This window comes from Centroberyx affinis, unplaced genomic scaffold (genome assembly GCF_046629955.1).
Source record: "Centroberyx affinis isolate AG114_WGS23_722 - 3 ecotype Tasmania unplaced genomic scaffold, CSIRO-AGI_Caff_v1 ptg003533l_1, whole genome shotgun sequence".
In the NCBI taxonomy this organism is placed as follows: domain Eukaryota; kingdom Metazoa; phylum Chordata; class Actinopteri; order Beryciformes; family Berycidae; genus Centroberyx; species Centroberyx affinis.
The window spans coordinates 189,164-206,237 of NW_027281476.1; the positions used below are offsets into that span (position 1 = coordinate 189,164).

The 17,074-nt window shown below is 46.4% G+C and overlaps 3 protein-coding genes across 7 annotated transcripts in view; all 3 read left to right on the plus strand.

The window, feature by feature from the left end:
- LOC139661497 (meiosis inhibitor protein 1) overlaps window positions 1-2,536 on the plus strand; it is a 56,335-nt gene extending 53,799 nt beyond the window's left edge. Inside the window, exons 31-32 of the mRNA XM_071539949.1 lie at window positions 1,685-1,812; window positions 2,452-2,536. Coding sequence (XP_071396050.1) covers window positions 1,685-1,812; window positions 2,452-2,536 — 213 coding nt within the window. The remainder of the gene's footprint in view (window positions 1-1,684; window positions 1,813-2,451) is intronic.
- Window positions 2,537-3,567: 1,031 nt separating this feature from the next.
- On the plus strand, window positions 3,568-13,593 carry ccdc134 (coiled-coil domain containing 134). 5 transcript variants are annotated; one of them, XR_011696594.1, is made up of 8 exons: window positions 3,568-3,785; window positions 7,592-7,725; window positions 7,936-8,057; window positions 8,857-8,941; window positions 9,460-9,641; window positions 11,342-11,413; window positions 12,215-12,644; window positions 13,198-13,593. XR_011696594.1 is itself a non-coding variant. In XM_071539945.1 (7 exons), the coding sequence occupies exons 2-7, from the start codon at window positions 7,623-7,625 to the stop codon at window positions 12,338-12,340; spliced, it is 690 nt and encodes a 229-aa protein (XP_071396046.1). In that variant the 5' UTR covers window positions 3,568-3,785; window positions 7,592-7,622; the 3' UTR covers window positions 12,341-13,593. The 5 variants fall into 5 exon arrangements, 4 of the variants coding, with proteins under 4 accessions (XP_071396046.1, XP_071396048.1, XP_071396047.1 ...); XM_071539945.1 differs by having other exon boundaries at window positions 12,215-13,593; XM_071539947.1 differs by having other exon boundaries at window positions 7,595-7,725; window positions 12,215-13,593.
- A 188-nt stretch (window positions 13,594-13,781) lies between these two features.
- Window positions 13,782-16,607, plus strand: LOC139661499 (uncharacterized). The gene is made up of 2 exons (XM_071539950.1): window positions 13,782-13,908; window positions 14,533-16,607. Exons 1-2 carry the CDS (start codon window positions 13,887-13,889, stop codon window positions 16,605-16,607), a joined length of 2,097 nt encoding a protein of 698 aa, XP_071396051.1. The 5' UTR covers window positions 13,782-13,886.
- Window positions 16,608-17,074: the final 467 nt, after the last annotated feature.

Genomic DNA, 17,074 nt, shown 5'->3' on the forward strand with positions numbered 1-17,074 from the left:
TTTCTCAGGAAACTAGTTAAAGTTTGAGGTGGATGGATCATTCTTTTGTTTGTTTTTACCAAGCATATATAGAGTCGCTGTTATTTTCTCTGGTCTGTTGGTACGGTCATCTTGGTGTCAAATCAAAATTGCTCTTGCCAGGGTGGTGTGGATCAGCATGTATATTGATGCTGAGTAGTTTGGCCTGTCAGCTCTAACTACGCCACCGTCAAAACAAGAAGGTACAAACAGTCTTTTACTCCTGCAGGCTTCTCCTTCTTAAACTCAGAGACCAGAAGGATTTGGACATTTTGCTCGCTCCAATGGTGTAGAGAATGGTGGTCATGGTGCAGAGGATGGTGATTATGATGATGAACATGATGATGATGATAATTAGGATTATGTTAGAGATCTTGGTGCTGTTGTAAAGTCAATTGTACTGCTGTTACTAGTGATAATATTGAGATAATATTGTTATGTTGCCTTATATACACAGGATCATTGCATCTACTCATTGTTTTTTATTTCAGCTTATATATACAGTATATATATACATATATATGTACATACACACATGTACGTATATATAGTATCTTGTGTTCTTCTGAAGTGGGACCCTGCAGGTTGAAGGTGGCTTGTGGCCACCGTTCACAGTTCAGACTAATCCTCAGACTAGTTGGAAAGATCAAAGTGGGGAAGGTGAATGAGTAACATGCTCCATTCCCTCAAGTACTCTGATTGAAGTTACTTTAAGGAAAGCACTGAACCTCAGACTGCTCCAGTGGAGCCGATCAGTTGCAAACGCTGTGCCAGTACTGGGCAGTTCCTCATGAACTAATGTGAACAGACACCTTTGTTCTCAGCGTGTGCTTCCCTACTGGGACTGTTCATTGCTAGTGTTTGTCTGGGAAAGCACCGCAACCGTATAACTGTTTTCAAAAGGTTTTTTCTCTTGATTGGGGGGATTCTCCACAGTATATTCAGTTCCTCATTGCTGTCTGAGGAAGAGTTTATGCACTTTTGCTTGTTGCCTAAAGTGTACATGTATTGTGCAGCTATATTTACTGTTCCGTGGCCTTTGTACGCATTTTTATCTAGTGTATGTGACTTTGTGACAGCTGAAATAAATAGTTTTCTTTTTGCAGTAGAAGTGGTTGCTCTCTCGCTTTCTTTTCTAGCACTCAGCAGCTCCCAGGTGTGACTGTACGAGTCTCCCCGCTACTCCTCCAGGCTGTTACTGTAAATAAGACTCTCAGTCAACTTGTCTGGTTATTAAGTGGCTGTCTGGTTGTGGTAATGTAAAAAAAAAAAGAAGTGTTTTCTGTGGTTTTCGGAAAATTTAATCGGCCACTCAGGGACAAATAAAGCCTTTCACCTCTCCTCTTCTTTCACTGTTCACTGTTTGTTCCCCCCTCTGCTCTCTTCTCGTCCCCCTGTCCTCACTGCTTCTCAACTTTAGTGCTGTATCATCATGTCGTCCTCTTCTCACCTATCCTTTTCTCTCTCTCCTCTCCTGTCCTCTCCTCCTTATGCCTCTCCTTTCTCCTGTTCTGTCCTCTCCTCTCCTTCTTAATTCAGTTCATCTCAGTTCATTAAGCTTTACGGTCTCAGAGTGCATTTTCTTTTGTTCTTCGAGGGATTGCCGAAGCTTTCGCGGAAAACAAAAGCAGACAAAAACTCTCCCTGTCCTCTTTTGTTCACGCAGCTCCAGAGCGGCGTCCTGCAGCCGCCACCCACGGAGGAGCAGAGACGGAGGTTGAGGAGCGTGATGGAGTCCGTGGGTCCTCCGCCCCTCGCCGAGAGCCTCCACCACAGCCTGCCCAGCAACATCCTGTATCCTTCACCAGAACAGACTCATACGCACCTCTGAACTCACTCGACATGAACTACAGTTTTGCACACACGCACACTCTACTAACTCCTTTAACACACCTTTGAGAGTATATCCCGTCTGACAGGTGTTTTCCGAAAATGCACACGCACACTCTCACTCTCCACACATGAAAGATACTGGTGTTTCAAAAGCCGGCAGAGCATTTTTATTGATTCTCTCTGGCAATTGATTGAATCTCTGTGTCATGCTTTTCACTTAATCTCTTTGAAAGTGTGTTGTACGAGACAGAGTCGTTATATTTCTGTCTGAAGCAGTACTTCAAGGCTCAGTACATCTGTCATGCTGATTGACTTCTCTCTCTCTCTCTCTCACACGCGTGTGCGCACACACACACACACACACACACACACACACAGACTCATTCATTCTTTCACCCACCCACATACACACTTTCTCTCTCTCTCTCTCTCTCATCCTTTCTCCCCCCTCTCTCACTCTCTCACAATTTTTCTGTCTTTTTCTCTCTCTCACTCATCCTCTCTCTCTCTCTCTCTCTCTCTCACTCATGCTCTCTCTCTCACACACACACACACACACACACACCTCCTGTCTTACTCTGCCTTAACCCTTGTCTTCAGGCGTGTGGGAGACTTGTCCATCTGTCTGTCTGACTTAACAGTGAAAGCAGGCAGATATTCTGGAAGACCAACAGATATATTATAGAGATTATTCGGTTCCTAATTTGTTAGTTTATTTTATTGTTTATTTATTGTTTTCTTTATTTGATTCTTATTTACTTAGTATGCTGTCCTAGATTCTGTTCCTAAAGTGGCACTTGTTACTATCTGCATTTTTCATTGTAACCTAGCTCTTGAAACTATTTATTTGTTCATTATGAATAATTCAGCTGATATTTACAGGCAGTAACACATGAAAATGAGATAAATAAAAGATGGCCAAACTATGACCTTGAGTCAGTGATCATCATATGGCAACCAGCAATATAAAAATCAAATCAAGAAAAACCTGTTCTGAGCTAACTTGCATCAATTTGACACTTCGTATTATGATACTACGATAATACTATGATATGATAGGCTACATATGAAATATACCAGGGGTTCTCAGACATTTTCATGTCACGGACCCCCAATAGACACACATCACATCATGCCACAGACCCCCATGTGAGGAGATTTTGCTCTAGGACCACTGTATGGGACGATCTTTGTTGTGGATTTAGTAGGCCTATTGAACTGTATAACTGTGTATGTGGAGAGATAACAGTGGTGAATGTGAAACCTCAGCATTAGAATGGCCTTATTATTAGAATAGTCATTTTCTACATTCTCTAATTAAATTATAGTAAAAGTAAAATAAGCCTCGTTTTGCTGGAGCGTCCTCCAGGACCCCTAGGGGTTTCCAGATCCCATACTGAGAACCACTAATATAGGCTACTATGAATTTATCTGATAACACGTGTCTGGATAAACTAATCGGCAAATGGAAGGATGGGTAAACTGGGTGTAGGTGGCTTTATTCTCCATTAGACCCCTGTTTACAGATCAGTGGGGGAAAAAATCACACTATTTTTCGAAGGCTCTACATCGCCAAATAATTTAAATCGCTGTGGTGGGAGGGGGGAATGGTTTACGTGTACCACGGTCTGGTGTGTCTCCCTAAGTCCTCCGTGTGGAAACCACATCCTCCTCCGTGTAATCGCGCTCGCTGTCATTCGTCCAAGGCAAAGCCAGCCGGTGCGATCGTGGCGCTGACGGAGTGGAGCAGCGAGAGCCGCATGTAAATGAACGTTTGCACCGCCGTATTGTCACCTGAGGATCGTAGAAAACTGTCCCATCCTCGGTCGACGGGACCTTTGCGCGTTTTGAGAGGTAAAGATTAAACTGCACTTTGGAGCAACACCGTTCGCTAATCGCTGCCGTTTGGCGCTGCTGCTGCTTCTTACTACACGGTGAGTGATCCGCGAGTTTGTGATGATGTCCAGCGCTTCATTGGTCGGCTCAACTGTGCTGACCAGTGGCTGATGGATCCAGCGGGGCATACAGATGCGCTGGCAGGCGTCATCGATCCGTCGACGACCAACTTTAAATATTTGGTTAATCTCCAAAAGCGCTCCCCTGGGTCCCGTGGTGAAATCTTTTGATGGAATCGTACATAAGGTTATAATTATGATTGCGGAGTTGATATTTATTTGCCGGAAATTATCTAACATTACCCGGCTTCATAATTAATTCTAATCATTTGCTTCTAATGAGTGCATTAAGTAAATTAACTCTTAATTGGTCTTAGACAGTCGCAGCGATGAAGGGAACTCGGGTCAGGTAGGGGACATGCAATTAATTAACCAATCTCTAATTGAAGGTCCACATGACAGTCTTTATTCAGATACAGCCATCATCATCACCATTACGCATGTCCGCGGCGCTCCCTCCGCATGAATGATGGCAGAGAGAGAGGGAGAGAGATGATGTGTCAGTCCTTGAACCTCAAACCTCCCACGGTAGGCTTACAGCCTGAGGGGGATCTGGATCTGGATCCGTTCCCACAGCACATCCAGCTGTCTGATAGGCTTCTTGATTTATCCAGCCTCAGAGTGTGCTGTCACCTCTAGGGTCAGTTTTGCCTCATAAAATTAATGTCACACAGAGGTGGTCAGCTAATGGATCCGACTGTTTCTCTCATGGTAGAAGCGTGATTTCTAAAAAGCCTGCTAAGCCTTTAGATTTGATTTGCCAAGATTAGAGATGTGTCAGAATGGTTAATTACATTGCAGAATATTGGATAAATGTATCCACACCGTGGGGGACTCAGATGCAGAGTGGAGCTATCTTCACGAGTCTATAGTATGATTAGACCTGGTGCTTATGTAAGGTACCGGATTTGAACCTGGGTCTCCCACACAGGAAATCAAACGTCAACTTCTGTGCCACAGGAGAATGTTGCTGGCAGAGAAGAAAGTCTCCCCTGGCCAAGAGATTTATGTGGGCTTACAGCGGCTTCAGGAAGAACCACTCTGCCTTCAGACCTCCTCTTGGCAGAGACACCTGGCCCGACTCGGGTGCCACAGCGACAGACCCGATCTGAAGCAGGGTCCCCCCCCCCCCCCACCTCCTGGAATACTGAACATCTGTCAGTCGGCTGAAGGGGAATCGATCCACCCCAGGATTCCCCCAGGGAGAATATTAAAGCGGACAAGGCTTCTTGCAGGGCTGCTCTGCTGTACTGTGGCTGCATGGCTCGACATGCACCGGGAATGTGTGTATGTGCTGTTGTTCCTCCTGGACTAAACGCAGCGTACACCTCCAGTGAGAGACAGGTGGAGGAGAATTGGGATGTAGGGATGCTGTCGTCTCGTAGCTATAGGCAGCAATAACCAAACTGGAAGGCATGTTAGTGATGTATCCTTCTCATTCCTCCCCTAAGTAGCCCCGTGTAACATTCAAGGAGCACTCGAAATTAACATCTCTATCGCCTGCCACATTATCACCTCTGGAACATGTTCGTTCGCTGTAACCTAGGCAATCTCATTTGGTCAGGGTGTAGCCAAGTGTAATCGGATCTCAAAATGCGAGTGGCTATACAGGGAGATTTTCCTACGTCTTATTTTCTAAAGTGCCTGACCTGTGTGATGAGGTTGCCTGCTTACAGTTAATGGATGCATTTAGAGTCTCGTTTATGTGCTGCCCATGCCATGTTAGAGATGATTGATGTGTTGCGTCCTTCGTACGCCGCCTCTTAAAATCTCAGCACTTTGCCTCGTCGCACTGACACGCCAGTGCCGCTGGATACGTGTTGACTGAATTAAATCGTGCCAATGGTGATCACCTTTTTGCTAATAAATATCTGTCAGAGCCGTCCTGTGGTCTGCTGGGAAGCGCGCAGGCACATCAAACAGCCCAATAGGTCGCTACTGTAGGAGAGACGAGGCCCTCTTCCCCGGCTGTTATCTAGAAATACTGGGGCTTTTGACCAGCACTTACGGATATTTACTGCGGCGTTTCTCAGAAAGCTGGGAAGCCACCCAAAAGATGTTCTCAGAATGCACAAATTGGTCTTAATCGAACATTGTCTTCACTCGGCTGTCCTCGGGAAAACACTTGTTTCTGCTGACAGCGTAAGAAGAGAAAAGTTAGCCGGCGCGTTAGAAGTTTATTCTTTTTAACAAGGGACTTTAACGAACACAGAGAACCACGGCCGAAGCCAGCGCAGCTCCGACACAAAGGGAGTTTGTCAGCGTTCCTCAACAGCGCGGCCTTTCATGCTGCCATGTTGGCCGGTCCCTAAATAACCTCTCGAGACCTTTTTGAGCGCCTTTGGTCAGGCTGTGCCGCAGAACAAAAGCCGCTGTAAAACAGGGAGAAGTTTCAGTGTAAAATGATCAGCGCTGGTCTACGTTATAAACCCTCTGAGATGGGGAATGGATGTCTGGGAGCATATTCTTTTCCCCGCTGATGGGAATGAGGTTGTTAAGGGGGACTCATTCAGGCCAAATTAACATTCCTACCCGGAGACGTTCGGCGCATATTGAGATGCGAGCAGCGAGGGGAAAATTGGTTCCTCGGCAAGTAGCTCACTTCCTAGTCCTTCAGAGTGAAGAATCGGCAGCCAGACTTGTAAAGATTAATTCTATCAGTTCGAATCAAGTCCCTGGTGCAAATTATCCCCTCGCACAGCCTCGCGCTCCACCTCCATCTCGTCCCTCGCTCTCCCGTCCTCGTGTCTTTCAGTTTTACTTTGCCGCGTCTTGGCGAAGGTAGATGAAATATTCACCAGAAAAGCTGTTGTTTCCCTCAGGGTCCGGCCTTCCCACTCCTCCACCCGGCCCCCCACCCCCCCAACGCCCATCTCTTGCCTCCCTTCCTCCTGCCTCTCACAATCTTACTTTCCCCCACACCCACCCACCCGCCAATCCCCCTTCTGTCTAACTTGCATCTCTCTGATATTATCATTGATGGAGCCCTCGCTGCATTATGCATGTCATGTAGGTTTTTATCGATGTTGTCTTCTCCTCCCTCCGCACGCTTCTGTTTTCTGCTAATGTTTTCTTAAAAATTGGGCTTTCATCAAATATTCATTTGACGAGGCCCCTATTTATAGCCGTCGTATTTATCTTCTCATTTTCATCCCTCCCTTTCAAATGTATTAAAAGCCTCTGAGGGGAGAGGAAGTTGCAACTGAGAAAATGTTGAGGCAGCCCACTGCTTTGGATGGAGGGAGCGGGGGGAAGGGAGGGGAGAAAATGCAAGAGGGAGACTGGCACAGAGTCAGTAAAAGTTCCTCTGGGGTTTTTTGCAAGTGGCAGACATCAGATGGGTTGTTTAAAAGGCACATAAGGAGCCTCTCTTCAAATGCCTGCAACCCTCTGGTGTTCCATACTGACCATTTATCCCAGGCATGTCTCTCTATTCCACATAGTCCAAAAGGATCACAGGAGAGAGCGCCTTTCTGGCGCCCCTGAAAGAAAAAGGAAAAAAAAAGCAAGTTCTTTATGAATAAGAAAACGATTTCAGTGAAAGCTTCTCTCCCACCCGTTTTTTTCACATGAAAGTGAAAATCTCCACACACAGTATCAGAAGGGAAATGTGTCCAACATGACAACCACAGTGGAAGAATTCCATTTTAAAAGGGTGTGAAGTGCACTCTCTCTCTTTCTGTTGCCCTAAATGAATGGAAGCGACTTGACGCTGTGTGGCTGTGCCGAGTTTGATGTTTAACAATGTGATTTACATCTCCCCTGCCTGTTATCCGTGTGTTCAGAAGAGTGCCTCTCCGCCGCCCCCTGCTGACCATGTGGAGTGTGTGTGCGGTGCTCCTGGCGCTGGCTGCTGCGGCCCTCGGCTCGGCGGACTCCGACGCGCACAGGCCGAGACACGACTCCAACCTGGAGATCTGTATCCTTCTGCTGTCAGGCGGCCGCACTGGCAAACGCCGACGTGTGTGCGTGTGTGTGCATGCGATGTCCAAGTCACCGAGTGTGAACATATGCACATCCACGGATACGCGTGTGTGTGATTTAATGTGGTAGATGGGTGCGTGAGTGTGCATCTATGTCTAAGTTAGGCCCTCGTGAAGTAGAGTGTCTCCTCCTGACCTCTTGTCAGACAAGCGTCTGTTTGAGACCAAGAGGAAAGACCAGCTGAACGCTCTGAAGAACCTGGTGGAGCTGAATGACATCAACCAGCAGTACAAGATCATAGACATCATGCTCAAAGGACTCTTTAAGGTAATGTGTGTGTGTGTGTGTGTCTGTGTGCGCAGTCATTCTCTCACATCATCTCACATTCAGCTTCCATCCACAGCGCTTTTTTTTTTTGGGCAGCAGCGAAAACTAAAGAGCAGACAAGGCCAATAGTATCAAAAATTATTAATAGCAACAGTTACTTCCAAGAGCTTAAAACTCTTGTGCTCTCAGCAGATTGAAGGATAAGAAGGTTCGCAGCAAAACGGAGAATCAAGCACTTCAAATCCGATGATTACATTCATCAGCATGTTTGCTCGCATTCATTTGAATGTTAATTCGGGGCTCGGTTGCTCAGAGTGCGTTCACTCGCATTACGCTATACTGGAGGCTTTGTTTTACTGTATGCCTCCGTTTCCCAGAGGACAGCTATCTATGTATCTGCCTGCTTCTCAAGGACGACTAGCCTAGTCAACCTTCAGTGGCTGAGTTACATTGTCAGCATTTCTATACCATTCTGGTAGGAGTGGTGGGAGAGAGAGAGAGAGAGAGAGAGAGAGAGAGAGAGAGAGAGAGAGAGAGAGAGAGAGAGAGAGGGAAGGAAGGAGGGAGAGAGTCAGTGTGTGTTTAAGTCTTCCTACTCGTATTTTCACTCTGCTTCTCCAAATATGTGTAAATTCAGTTTGTCGATATTCTAACCACATTATATATAGTGTAAAATCTCTTCTCTCCGATGATACATATGTCTGTTAATGTGTGTTGACTTTGCTGTATTCGTTATAAATTCATAGTACATGTAAATATACCTGGCGATTGAACTGCTTTTCCCTCTCATGTACTGTAGGTGCTGGAGGACTCGAGGCAAATCCTGGTCGCGGCCAACATGCAGCCGGACGACCCCTTCCCCATGGACGACAAGATCAAAGAAGGTCCGCTTCACTTTTTTCTTTTTTTTTTTCTCCTGTCATCTTGTCACTCTTACACTCTGTCCCTTTCTCTCGCCCTCAATAAGCCACTCTGTCTAGCACCATCTCGCTCTGTAATCTTCTGTCTTGCACTCTCTGTCTGTGTCATCCGCCACCTCTGATTGGTTATTCTTCCACTCCGTTACCTGTCTCTAAGCCCTCCTGCCTCCGTCTGTCTCTCTCTCATCCTCATACCCTGTGTGTTTGTAATATCTGCCTTCTCTATAAAGCCTGTTTGCATGCTGTGGATGTTGGCTCGGCTTTTGTTCAAGCTTATTTAACCCCCTCCCACACACACATACCTGAGCATTGCCAAACAAGCTCAAAAATTGCTTGAGCTGCACTTCTTCCAATCCTCCATTTGTTCTATTTATGAGTGTATTCTGTGTGTATTATCAGTCTAAATATATATTTTCTTCACAGTTCTGCTCCTCTGTCTCGTCTCATCTAATTATCTACCTAATCTCTCTCTCTCTCTCCAGCTTACTCCCATGTGGTGGAGAACACGGCGTTTTTCGGGGACGTGGCGTTGCGTTTCCCCCGTATCGTCCACCACTACTACGACCGGAACGCTGACTGGGGCGGTCTGCTGCGCTGGGGGCTGCGCTTCTGCAACCTGACGGGGGTTTTCACCGGCGGGGCCCACCAGCACGTCCTCACACTGGTAAGACCATCAAGCCATCACGCAGTGTTTATTTTGGTGAAGATTGTAGATGCACTCTGTTTCGTTTTGAGCCTTTATCAGCTGCTGGTTCATAGGCTTTTTTTCCTAAGCAAATTTTAATGGTACTGTAATTCCTTTCTTTACAGTACATCACGTAGGTTGAATTGGCTTACCACAGTCACCTACCCTATCCTTATTGTAACCGGTGTTGCCTGTCAGTAGTGCTATTGTCATAATCCACTGACGTTATGAAGGCTGCATGCACACAGAATTGAATTTAACATCCCTAAGTGCACAGTGAAATGAAAACCTTTTTTTTTTCCCCACAAGGGTAAAGCAAGAACGAGGACAATATGTAACACTGCAAAGAAAAGAAAACGGTGCAACACAATATTAAGCATACTAGTTGTTTTAGGTGTGACCTAATTGGAGAGGGCTGGAGCCTAGGAACATTCAGTGTTGGATATGAGGCACTGGAATTAGGGAGGGGAGACGGCAGATTCCACAGAAAAGGAGATTTATTGTGGCTTGGACATTCCCTTTAACGTCATTAAGTGGTGGGTTCTGTATAGAGCACACAAACAGAGAAATCCATATGGCATTTAGAAACAGTCACGTATTTTCTCAACTTGACACAAATACATAAACTCAAATTCTCAGTTGGCATTGAATGGAATTAAGACTGATTTCCAAACATACACAAACAATACATCAGCTGAATACTGGAATTAGCCATAAGTGGAAATATACAAACACATAATCAAACTGATAAGGAATGAAATAATAACACAATAAGCTAAAGGTTAAGCAATCAACTTCATATATCACTCACTTTAGACGCACTTAGCGAGCACTAAGGGAAGGCCAGTCTGGTTGGCGTCAGAGCAAACGGAACAATGGTTTCTCCTCCTAGTTATGAGAGAGCTCAGGCTCAGAGGCAGATTGAGCACACCTGGGTCTGGCTGACCTATCACAGTATTAACAGAGTACTAGTATTATCTGATGTCTATCCATCAAATACATTACAAAATAAGATCTTTGACACCTAACAATATATATGCAGAATTTTTCAGAATTTTAAATAAACTAGTGGCGTCAGTATTGAAGAGGGTATCTGCAAATACGTAATTTATTACTTGATAATTAAACTTGGTCTTTGAGAAAAATGGTCTTGGAGTACATCTGTCTGTCATCGCTGCAGAATTTTCCACATATTGTGGCCTTTAGAAGTGTAAAGAGCAAAGCAGATGAAATGGTATTCTTTATTTAATCTGTAGGTTAATGAACTAAACTCAGAGGGATTAATCTGTGACCTTAGTAATGTGCCAAGAGGATTATATAGTGGATTAATTCTCTGCTTCAAGAAGCCTCAGCACCCTGAAACCATGCGTTCAGACCACACTTCTGCCTCAGTAACCCCACCCTTACTTACTTCTTAACCCCCTGCCCCTTCCATTTCATTTACCTAACGCTGTCTAAAGCAGACATGCTGAAATGGGAAAAGACACTAAAATACACAGAAGAACACTAGATTGTGTCTGCAGCCGCTTGGCAATAGTATCACACTGCTGTTTTGCTGTAGGATAAGTGCTTTGACGCCGTCTCATTTCCATCCCTTATCTGTCTTCTGAAGGAATGATAATTTGTCCCCCCCCCCTCCTCTGCTCTGTCATCTGTCGTTCCCTCTCGTCATCTCTCAGATGTCACAGGAGCTGGGAATAACGGAGAAATCCCCAGACTTCACCAACCCGTACCGCACAGAGAGAGACGATGTGAGTAAGACAGCATGTGCACGCTGTTTCCCCTTCTGCCATACCATTCTGCAACATCATGTACATCTAGTAACCCTAGCAACCAGTATCAAGTGACCGCCTAGTCACACTCACACACACTCCCCTAACCCTGTGAAAATAGGCTACTTACATTGTGCAGCAACATGCAAAGCCTCATCTTTTTTTTACTGTTGACCTTGCAGACACAATGCTGACGGCTCACTGTACTTTCCCACATCAGGGATTAACTTTATATATCGCCCATCTTCTTCACTTTCTCTCTTCCTTCGCAGACTCTCTCAGATCAAAGCGGTCATGTTTATTTGTTGAGGATTTTTCTCAGTCAGAGTCGTGACTTGTGATCAGGCAATCGTTAGGGAAGCCTATGGGACCTATACCTCTCTCTCTCTCTCTCTCTCTCTCTCTCTCTCTCTCTCTCTCTCTCACGTTTATTTGTTGAGGATTTTTGCTCAGCCAGAGTCGTGACTTGTGATCAGACAATCGTTAGGGAAGCCTATGGGACCTATACATCTCTCTCTCTCTCTCTCTCTCCCTCTCTCTCTCTCACTCCCCTTCCCTCCCTCTCTCTCTCTCGCCCCTTCCATATTTCATATTTGGAAGAGACAGATAGAGAGAGAGAGGGGAGAAGAAGGAAGAGTTTTAAAAAGAGAGGGAGTGACACATACAGGCACACATTTTCTTCAGAAAATGTAGCTAATCTAACAAAACCACTGTCTCTCACACAGCCTTGATTAAAATCTCTCCCTCATAAACAAACTCATGCCCTCTCGTCCGCCGCAGGTGCTCCACACTGCAGAGGCTTTCCAGAAGATCCTGAGGGAGGAGGAGAAGAGGAGGAGAAAGGAAGAGAAGAGGAAAGAAATCCGGAAGGGCCCTCGCATCTCCCGCTCGCGCACCGAGCTATAGTGCTGCACCCCAGTGCTTTTGGAGAGCAGAAGAAGAGGGGAAGGAGGCGAGGGGGAGAAGAAGAAGAAGAAAAGAGCCTACGCACAGTCCACAAGGGGTGGCTTGAGTTGTAGACTCTGATGCCAGTGGAAATGTTGTCTGGAGGCCAGGTGCTCTGTTGAAAACAAGAGAGGAGCCCTTGATGTGACAGAAAACATTAAAGAGGAAGTGGAGGAGTGTTCAGTTTCTGACAACGGCCTCAGTGAACTGCTGTACTCGGTTACAGCGAATTAAAAAATTGGAAAATGTAAAGATGCCGTGAGAGGTAAAGAGCCGTCTCCTTATCAATAGGATTTGATAAGGGAAACTCACTTTTGATAACATGAGGATTACATAACGGTACTTTGGAATATCATTCATTTTAGTATAATGAATTTGCTTCAAAAATAAAAAAAAAACCAATTGCAAAAGCCACTGTATTGTGTCTTGTCTAGATTTGATAATGTGTCTAAAAACCCATATGCTTCAACTAAGTGTGGTCCGCCAAGTTCAAATTTGCCCTCGCCACATTAAAATGCGGCCTGGTTAGGTTAAAGCTTGAATCTGTGATTGAAAACTTGCTGATTGTTTGTTTTTGTTTTTGTTTTTTTGTTTGTTTGTTGTTTTTTTTTAAATCTTTGTTTCCTCCCTTTAACTCAGAGATAGATTTGTTAGAAGAGATTCCTATGGATGTTTGTGAACGGATAGATTTATGTTGCAGTCCAACAATGTTTGGAAGCGTTTTACATTAGGTGTGTGTGAAGGTGTGCAGTACATGTTGCTGTCAGCTCATTTTCTGTCTTTTTGAATAATTCATCGTTTTTTTTCCTTCCCCACAGAGAGGATCCTCAGTGAACTTGAATTTTTATCTATTTGGCAACCTCCCTCAAACCATTTGTGTCTCGGTTTTTTTCCACCCATATCTACTGTTGTATCACCTGTAAGCCCGTTAGTTAATGAAACTGCTTTGACCTTGTGGAAAAATAACTGTCTAGCAGAAATATGTGATCATTCATCTTTCAGCTGAGCTCCTGTTTCTTCATGAGGCTGAATGTTTTGTTTTTATAGAGGTCTTTTTTTTTTCTTTTTATATTTTGCTGGAAATTGACATATTTTAATGGATTAGATCTATCGAATTGAGATGATTGATGTAATTTTGAAATAGTAATACGACTGTTATATAAATATATGTATATTCAGAGAAACAGTATCATTTCTGCAAAGTTAATGAACAAGCCTACAATTTTGTTCATTTTGTTATCAAATTTAATGAAATAAAGTGACTATGAGTATATATTTATAAAGTGTTTGTTCATTTACCAATGTGTGTGCGCGTGTGTCAGTGCTAGTTGACCAGATCAGCCAACAGGGGGCAGGCAGCCACTGATGACGTTTTATACCCGAGTCTAATGTTTTGGTTTGGGCAGAAGAGTTGCCTTTGAGCTTAACATCTAAGTACGTTAACTTCTAAGACGACGAAAACGAAAGCCTGAATGTAGAGAAGAGCTGCTTTTAGTTAGACTGAGAGATGTCTAATAACGTGGAGTCGGGTAAGACCATTTACCTTTCGTGATAGCTGCTGCTCAAATTGTCAAAAGCCATGGCAACTTGCTAAAAATAAGGTTAGCTTAGCTTGCTAACGCTAAATTAGCTGCGGCTGTCATCGACATATGCTAACGCTAGCTAAGCAGATTCAACACAAAGCAGTGGATTGCACTTGACATTTGATCTCTTTGATCTTTAAGTTAATGTTTTGTGGATCATGAGTATTTGGTTTATAACTACCAGCTGACGTAATCACACAGTAGTTAGTTAGTAGTTAACCAGCTGAAACGGTTTGGCATTGTAATGTTTTGTTTCTGCACGGAACGTTCCTGACAGTTCATCACTGGGCTAGTTACCTAACTGATATAAAGAGGCCAGGTCACATTATGTAATATTAGGTGGCTGTTTTTAGTAGCAGTATTAGCCTTTATGGCTAGCTTGTGGTGGTAGAAGTGGTGGATTCTATGTGTCTACAGGGAAACAACTGAAAACTTGATAAGCTAGGTAACTGTTGCTGCAAATTATACTGACAGTGTTTGAATGGCTTTGTTATTAACATCAAATGGAAATATCTCTTTAATCGTTTGTTTTAGTTATGAAAATTTTCAACTCTGCTGTTCATCCAGCAGGGAGCGAGGAGGAGAGAAAGAAGCCGGTTGACACAGAGACTGAGAAGGAAGAGGATGACTCAGAAACCAGACGTGAAGAGCTCCGGCTGGTCCTGCTCGGAAAGACCGGATCTGGGAAGAGCGCGTCCGGAAACACCATCTTGGGCCGCAGGCATTTCCTGTCGCAGATCAGCGCCAGCTCCGTCACCCAGATCTGCGAGCAGGGGAGCGCCGACCTCAGTGAGAAAGAGGAGGGTGAGGAGGATGGCCGGGCTGCCAGGAGGAGGAGGGTGAGGAGAGTCACGGTGGTTGACATGCCAGGTTTCGGGGACACGCACCTCAGCGCGGAGCAGACCCACGCCGAGATAGCTAAATGTGTGGCTCTCTCCGCCCCCGGCCCGCACGCTTTCCTCCTGGTGGTGCCGCTGGGACGATATACAGATGACGAGAACCGGGCCGTGGGCGAGATGAGCCAGATATTTGGCGAGGGCGCGGTCCGTGAGCACACGGTGGTCCTGTTTACCCGGGGTGACGACCTGGAGGGCAGGGGGCTTGAGGAGTACCTGGGGGAGACGGCGCCTGCAGGGCTCAAGGCTTTGATTGACAGGTGTGGGGGCAGGTACCACGCCCTCAACAACAGAGACCCCGGGAACCTGGAGCAGGTCAGACAGCTCCTGGTGAAGGTGGACAAGATGGTGAAGCGGAACAGCGGAGGGTTTTATACCAACAGCATGTTTTTAGAGGCAGAGGCTGCCATCAGGGAGGAGCAGGAGAGGATGATGAGGGAGCGAGGGCAAGCAGAGGGGGAAGAACAAGGGGGAAACAACGCCGCAGTGGAAGAAGAGCAGGCTAAACTCGCCAAGCGCAGGAAGTGCGACTTGGAGTCTGAAAAAGCAGGGAGCGGGGAAGGAGGATCAGGAGGGCCCAGGAGAAAGAACTTGGACAGAGGGCCGAATGAAGAGGATTTTAGGATGGAGAGATGGACAGAGGAGAGGAAAGGCAGCATCTTCAGCTTCCTGAGGGATAAAGGAGAGAGATGTAGGGAGCAGTTTAGAGGCAGGAGGAGGGGCAGTGACAGGAGCGGTGACAGGGCCGTCAGCCGGCGACAGTCTCTCCGCTCGTCCCTGAGTCGGATTAGAAGGGAGGCTGCTCTCTCCGCCAAAGTCCTAGACAAACTGAAGATCCTGGTGGCTGCCGGAGCCACTGGGATGGCCGTGGGGGCGGTATTTGGGGCGGCTGTCCCTCTAGCGGCCGCGGCCGGGGCGTCCGTCATGGGGAACACGGTCGGTTTCGCCGCAGGTCAGCTGGCTGGGATATCCGCAGCCGGGGGCACGAGCGTGGGGAAAGCTGTCGGGGCTATAGTGGCCGCAGCCTCAGGGAAAACCGCCGTGGCTCTGGGGGCGGCGACCGGCGGCCTTCTGGGCGGGTCCATGGGCACTGTGGCCGCCACCGAAGCCGCTAGTCCCAAAGAGGGAGCGCTGGACGCCCTCGGGCAGGTGAGCCTCGTAGGGGCCGCCGCCGTGGGGGCGGCAGCAGGCGTGGGGGGCACCATGGGAGCCGGGGCCGCTCTAGGCGCGGCCCTGCAGGGAGTGGCTGTCGGCACAACAGCCCTTGCTGGCGCTGAAACCGCAGCAGTAGGTGTAGTCAACGCTACTGGGGTGAGTGTTGCTGCTGGTAGTGGGGCTGCTCAGTGTGCCGGGGCGGGGGCAGCCTTAGCTCAGGGGGCGGCTGTTAGCGTCCCAATGGCTGCTGCTGTTACTGGGGCTGCTCAGTGTGCCGGGGCGGGGGCAGCCTTAGCTCAGGGGGCGGCTGTCAGCGTCCCGACGGCTGTTGCTGCTAGTGGGGCGGCGTGTGGGGCAGCAGGGCCCAGCATGGCCTCAGTAGCCAGCAGGGTCATGTCAGATACCTTGGGCACTGTGGGGGCGACAACACGCATCCTGACTGCGGTGGCTGAGATAGGCAAGGCTGCGGCGGGCATCGCTTTAGCTGGTGGCCTGGTGGTGAAGGTAGTGAAGGAAAAGGTCAGGAGCGGCACAGGAACAACGGAAGCCAACTACTCCGAGAGGAGGTCTTATGAAGTCTACTGGAACAAATAAAAAGTCAAAATCTAGTACATGAACTGATATCCAGATTTGAGGGTGGTTTGTTTTGGATGGTGTAGACTGACACACAATAGAAAAATACAGTATGTTTTTTTTTAATAATTTTAAGACTGTAAAGTTAAACTTCATGCATCACTAAGCTCAGTTAAACTCAGATGAAATATTTGAATTTCACCAACACTCCTATTTGGACTCAGGTCTGGCTAACAGACAATCACAGCTGTATACACAAAGAAATTTAGGAAACTGACTGAATTTTCTGACACACCATATATTACAGTGTTCACAGTTTGGTTGAATAGGATTCATGTAGCATCTTATGATAACAGGTGGGGCAAAATGAACAAAAAGGTTGACGTATTGAAAAGCATACAAGTAGCATTTGCAGTGAAGTGTTAACATTGGTAGACGAGTATCTGCAGTTCTCAGTTTTCAACCATTGTAATTTATTAGCTCTTTTA

Excerpts from the sequence above, each read along its gene's own strand:
- ccdc134 (XM_071539945.1), top strand. The coding sequence starts at position 7,623 with ATGTGGAGTGTGTGTGCGGTGCTCCTGGCGCTGGCTGCTGCGGCCCTC. Across the intron at positions 8,942-9,459 it reads GGACGACAAGATCAAAGAAG|CTTACTCCCATGTGGTGGAG; the intron begins GTCCGCTTCACT and ends CTCTCTCTCCAG. Across the intron at positions 9,642-11,341 it reads ACCAGCACGTCCTCACACTG|ATGTCACAGGAGCTGGGAAT; the intron begins GTAAGACCATCA and ends GTCATCTCTCAG.
- LOC139661499 (XM_071539950.1), top strand. The coding sequence starts at position 13,887 with ATGTCTAATAACGTGGAGTCGG. Across the intron at positions 13,909-14,532 it reads GTCTAATAACGTGGAGTCGG|GGAGCGAGGAGGAGAGAAAG; the intron begins GTAAGACCATTT and ends TTCATCCAGCAG.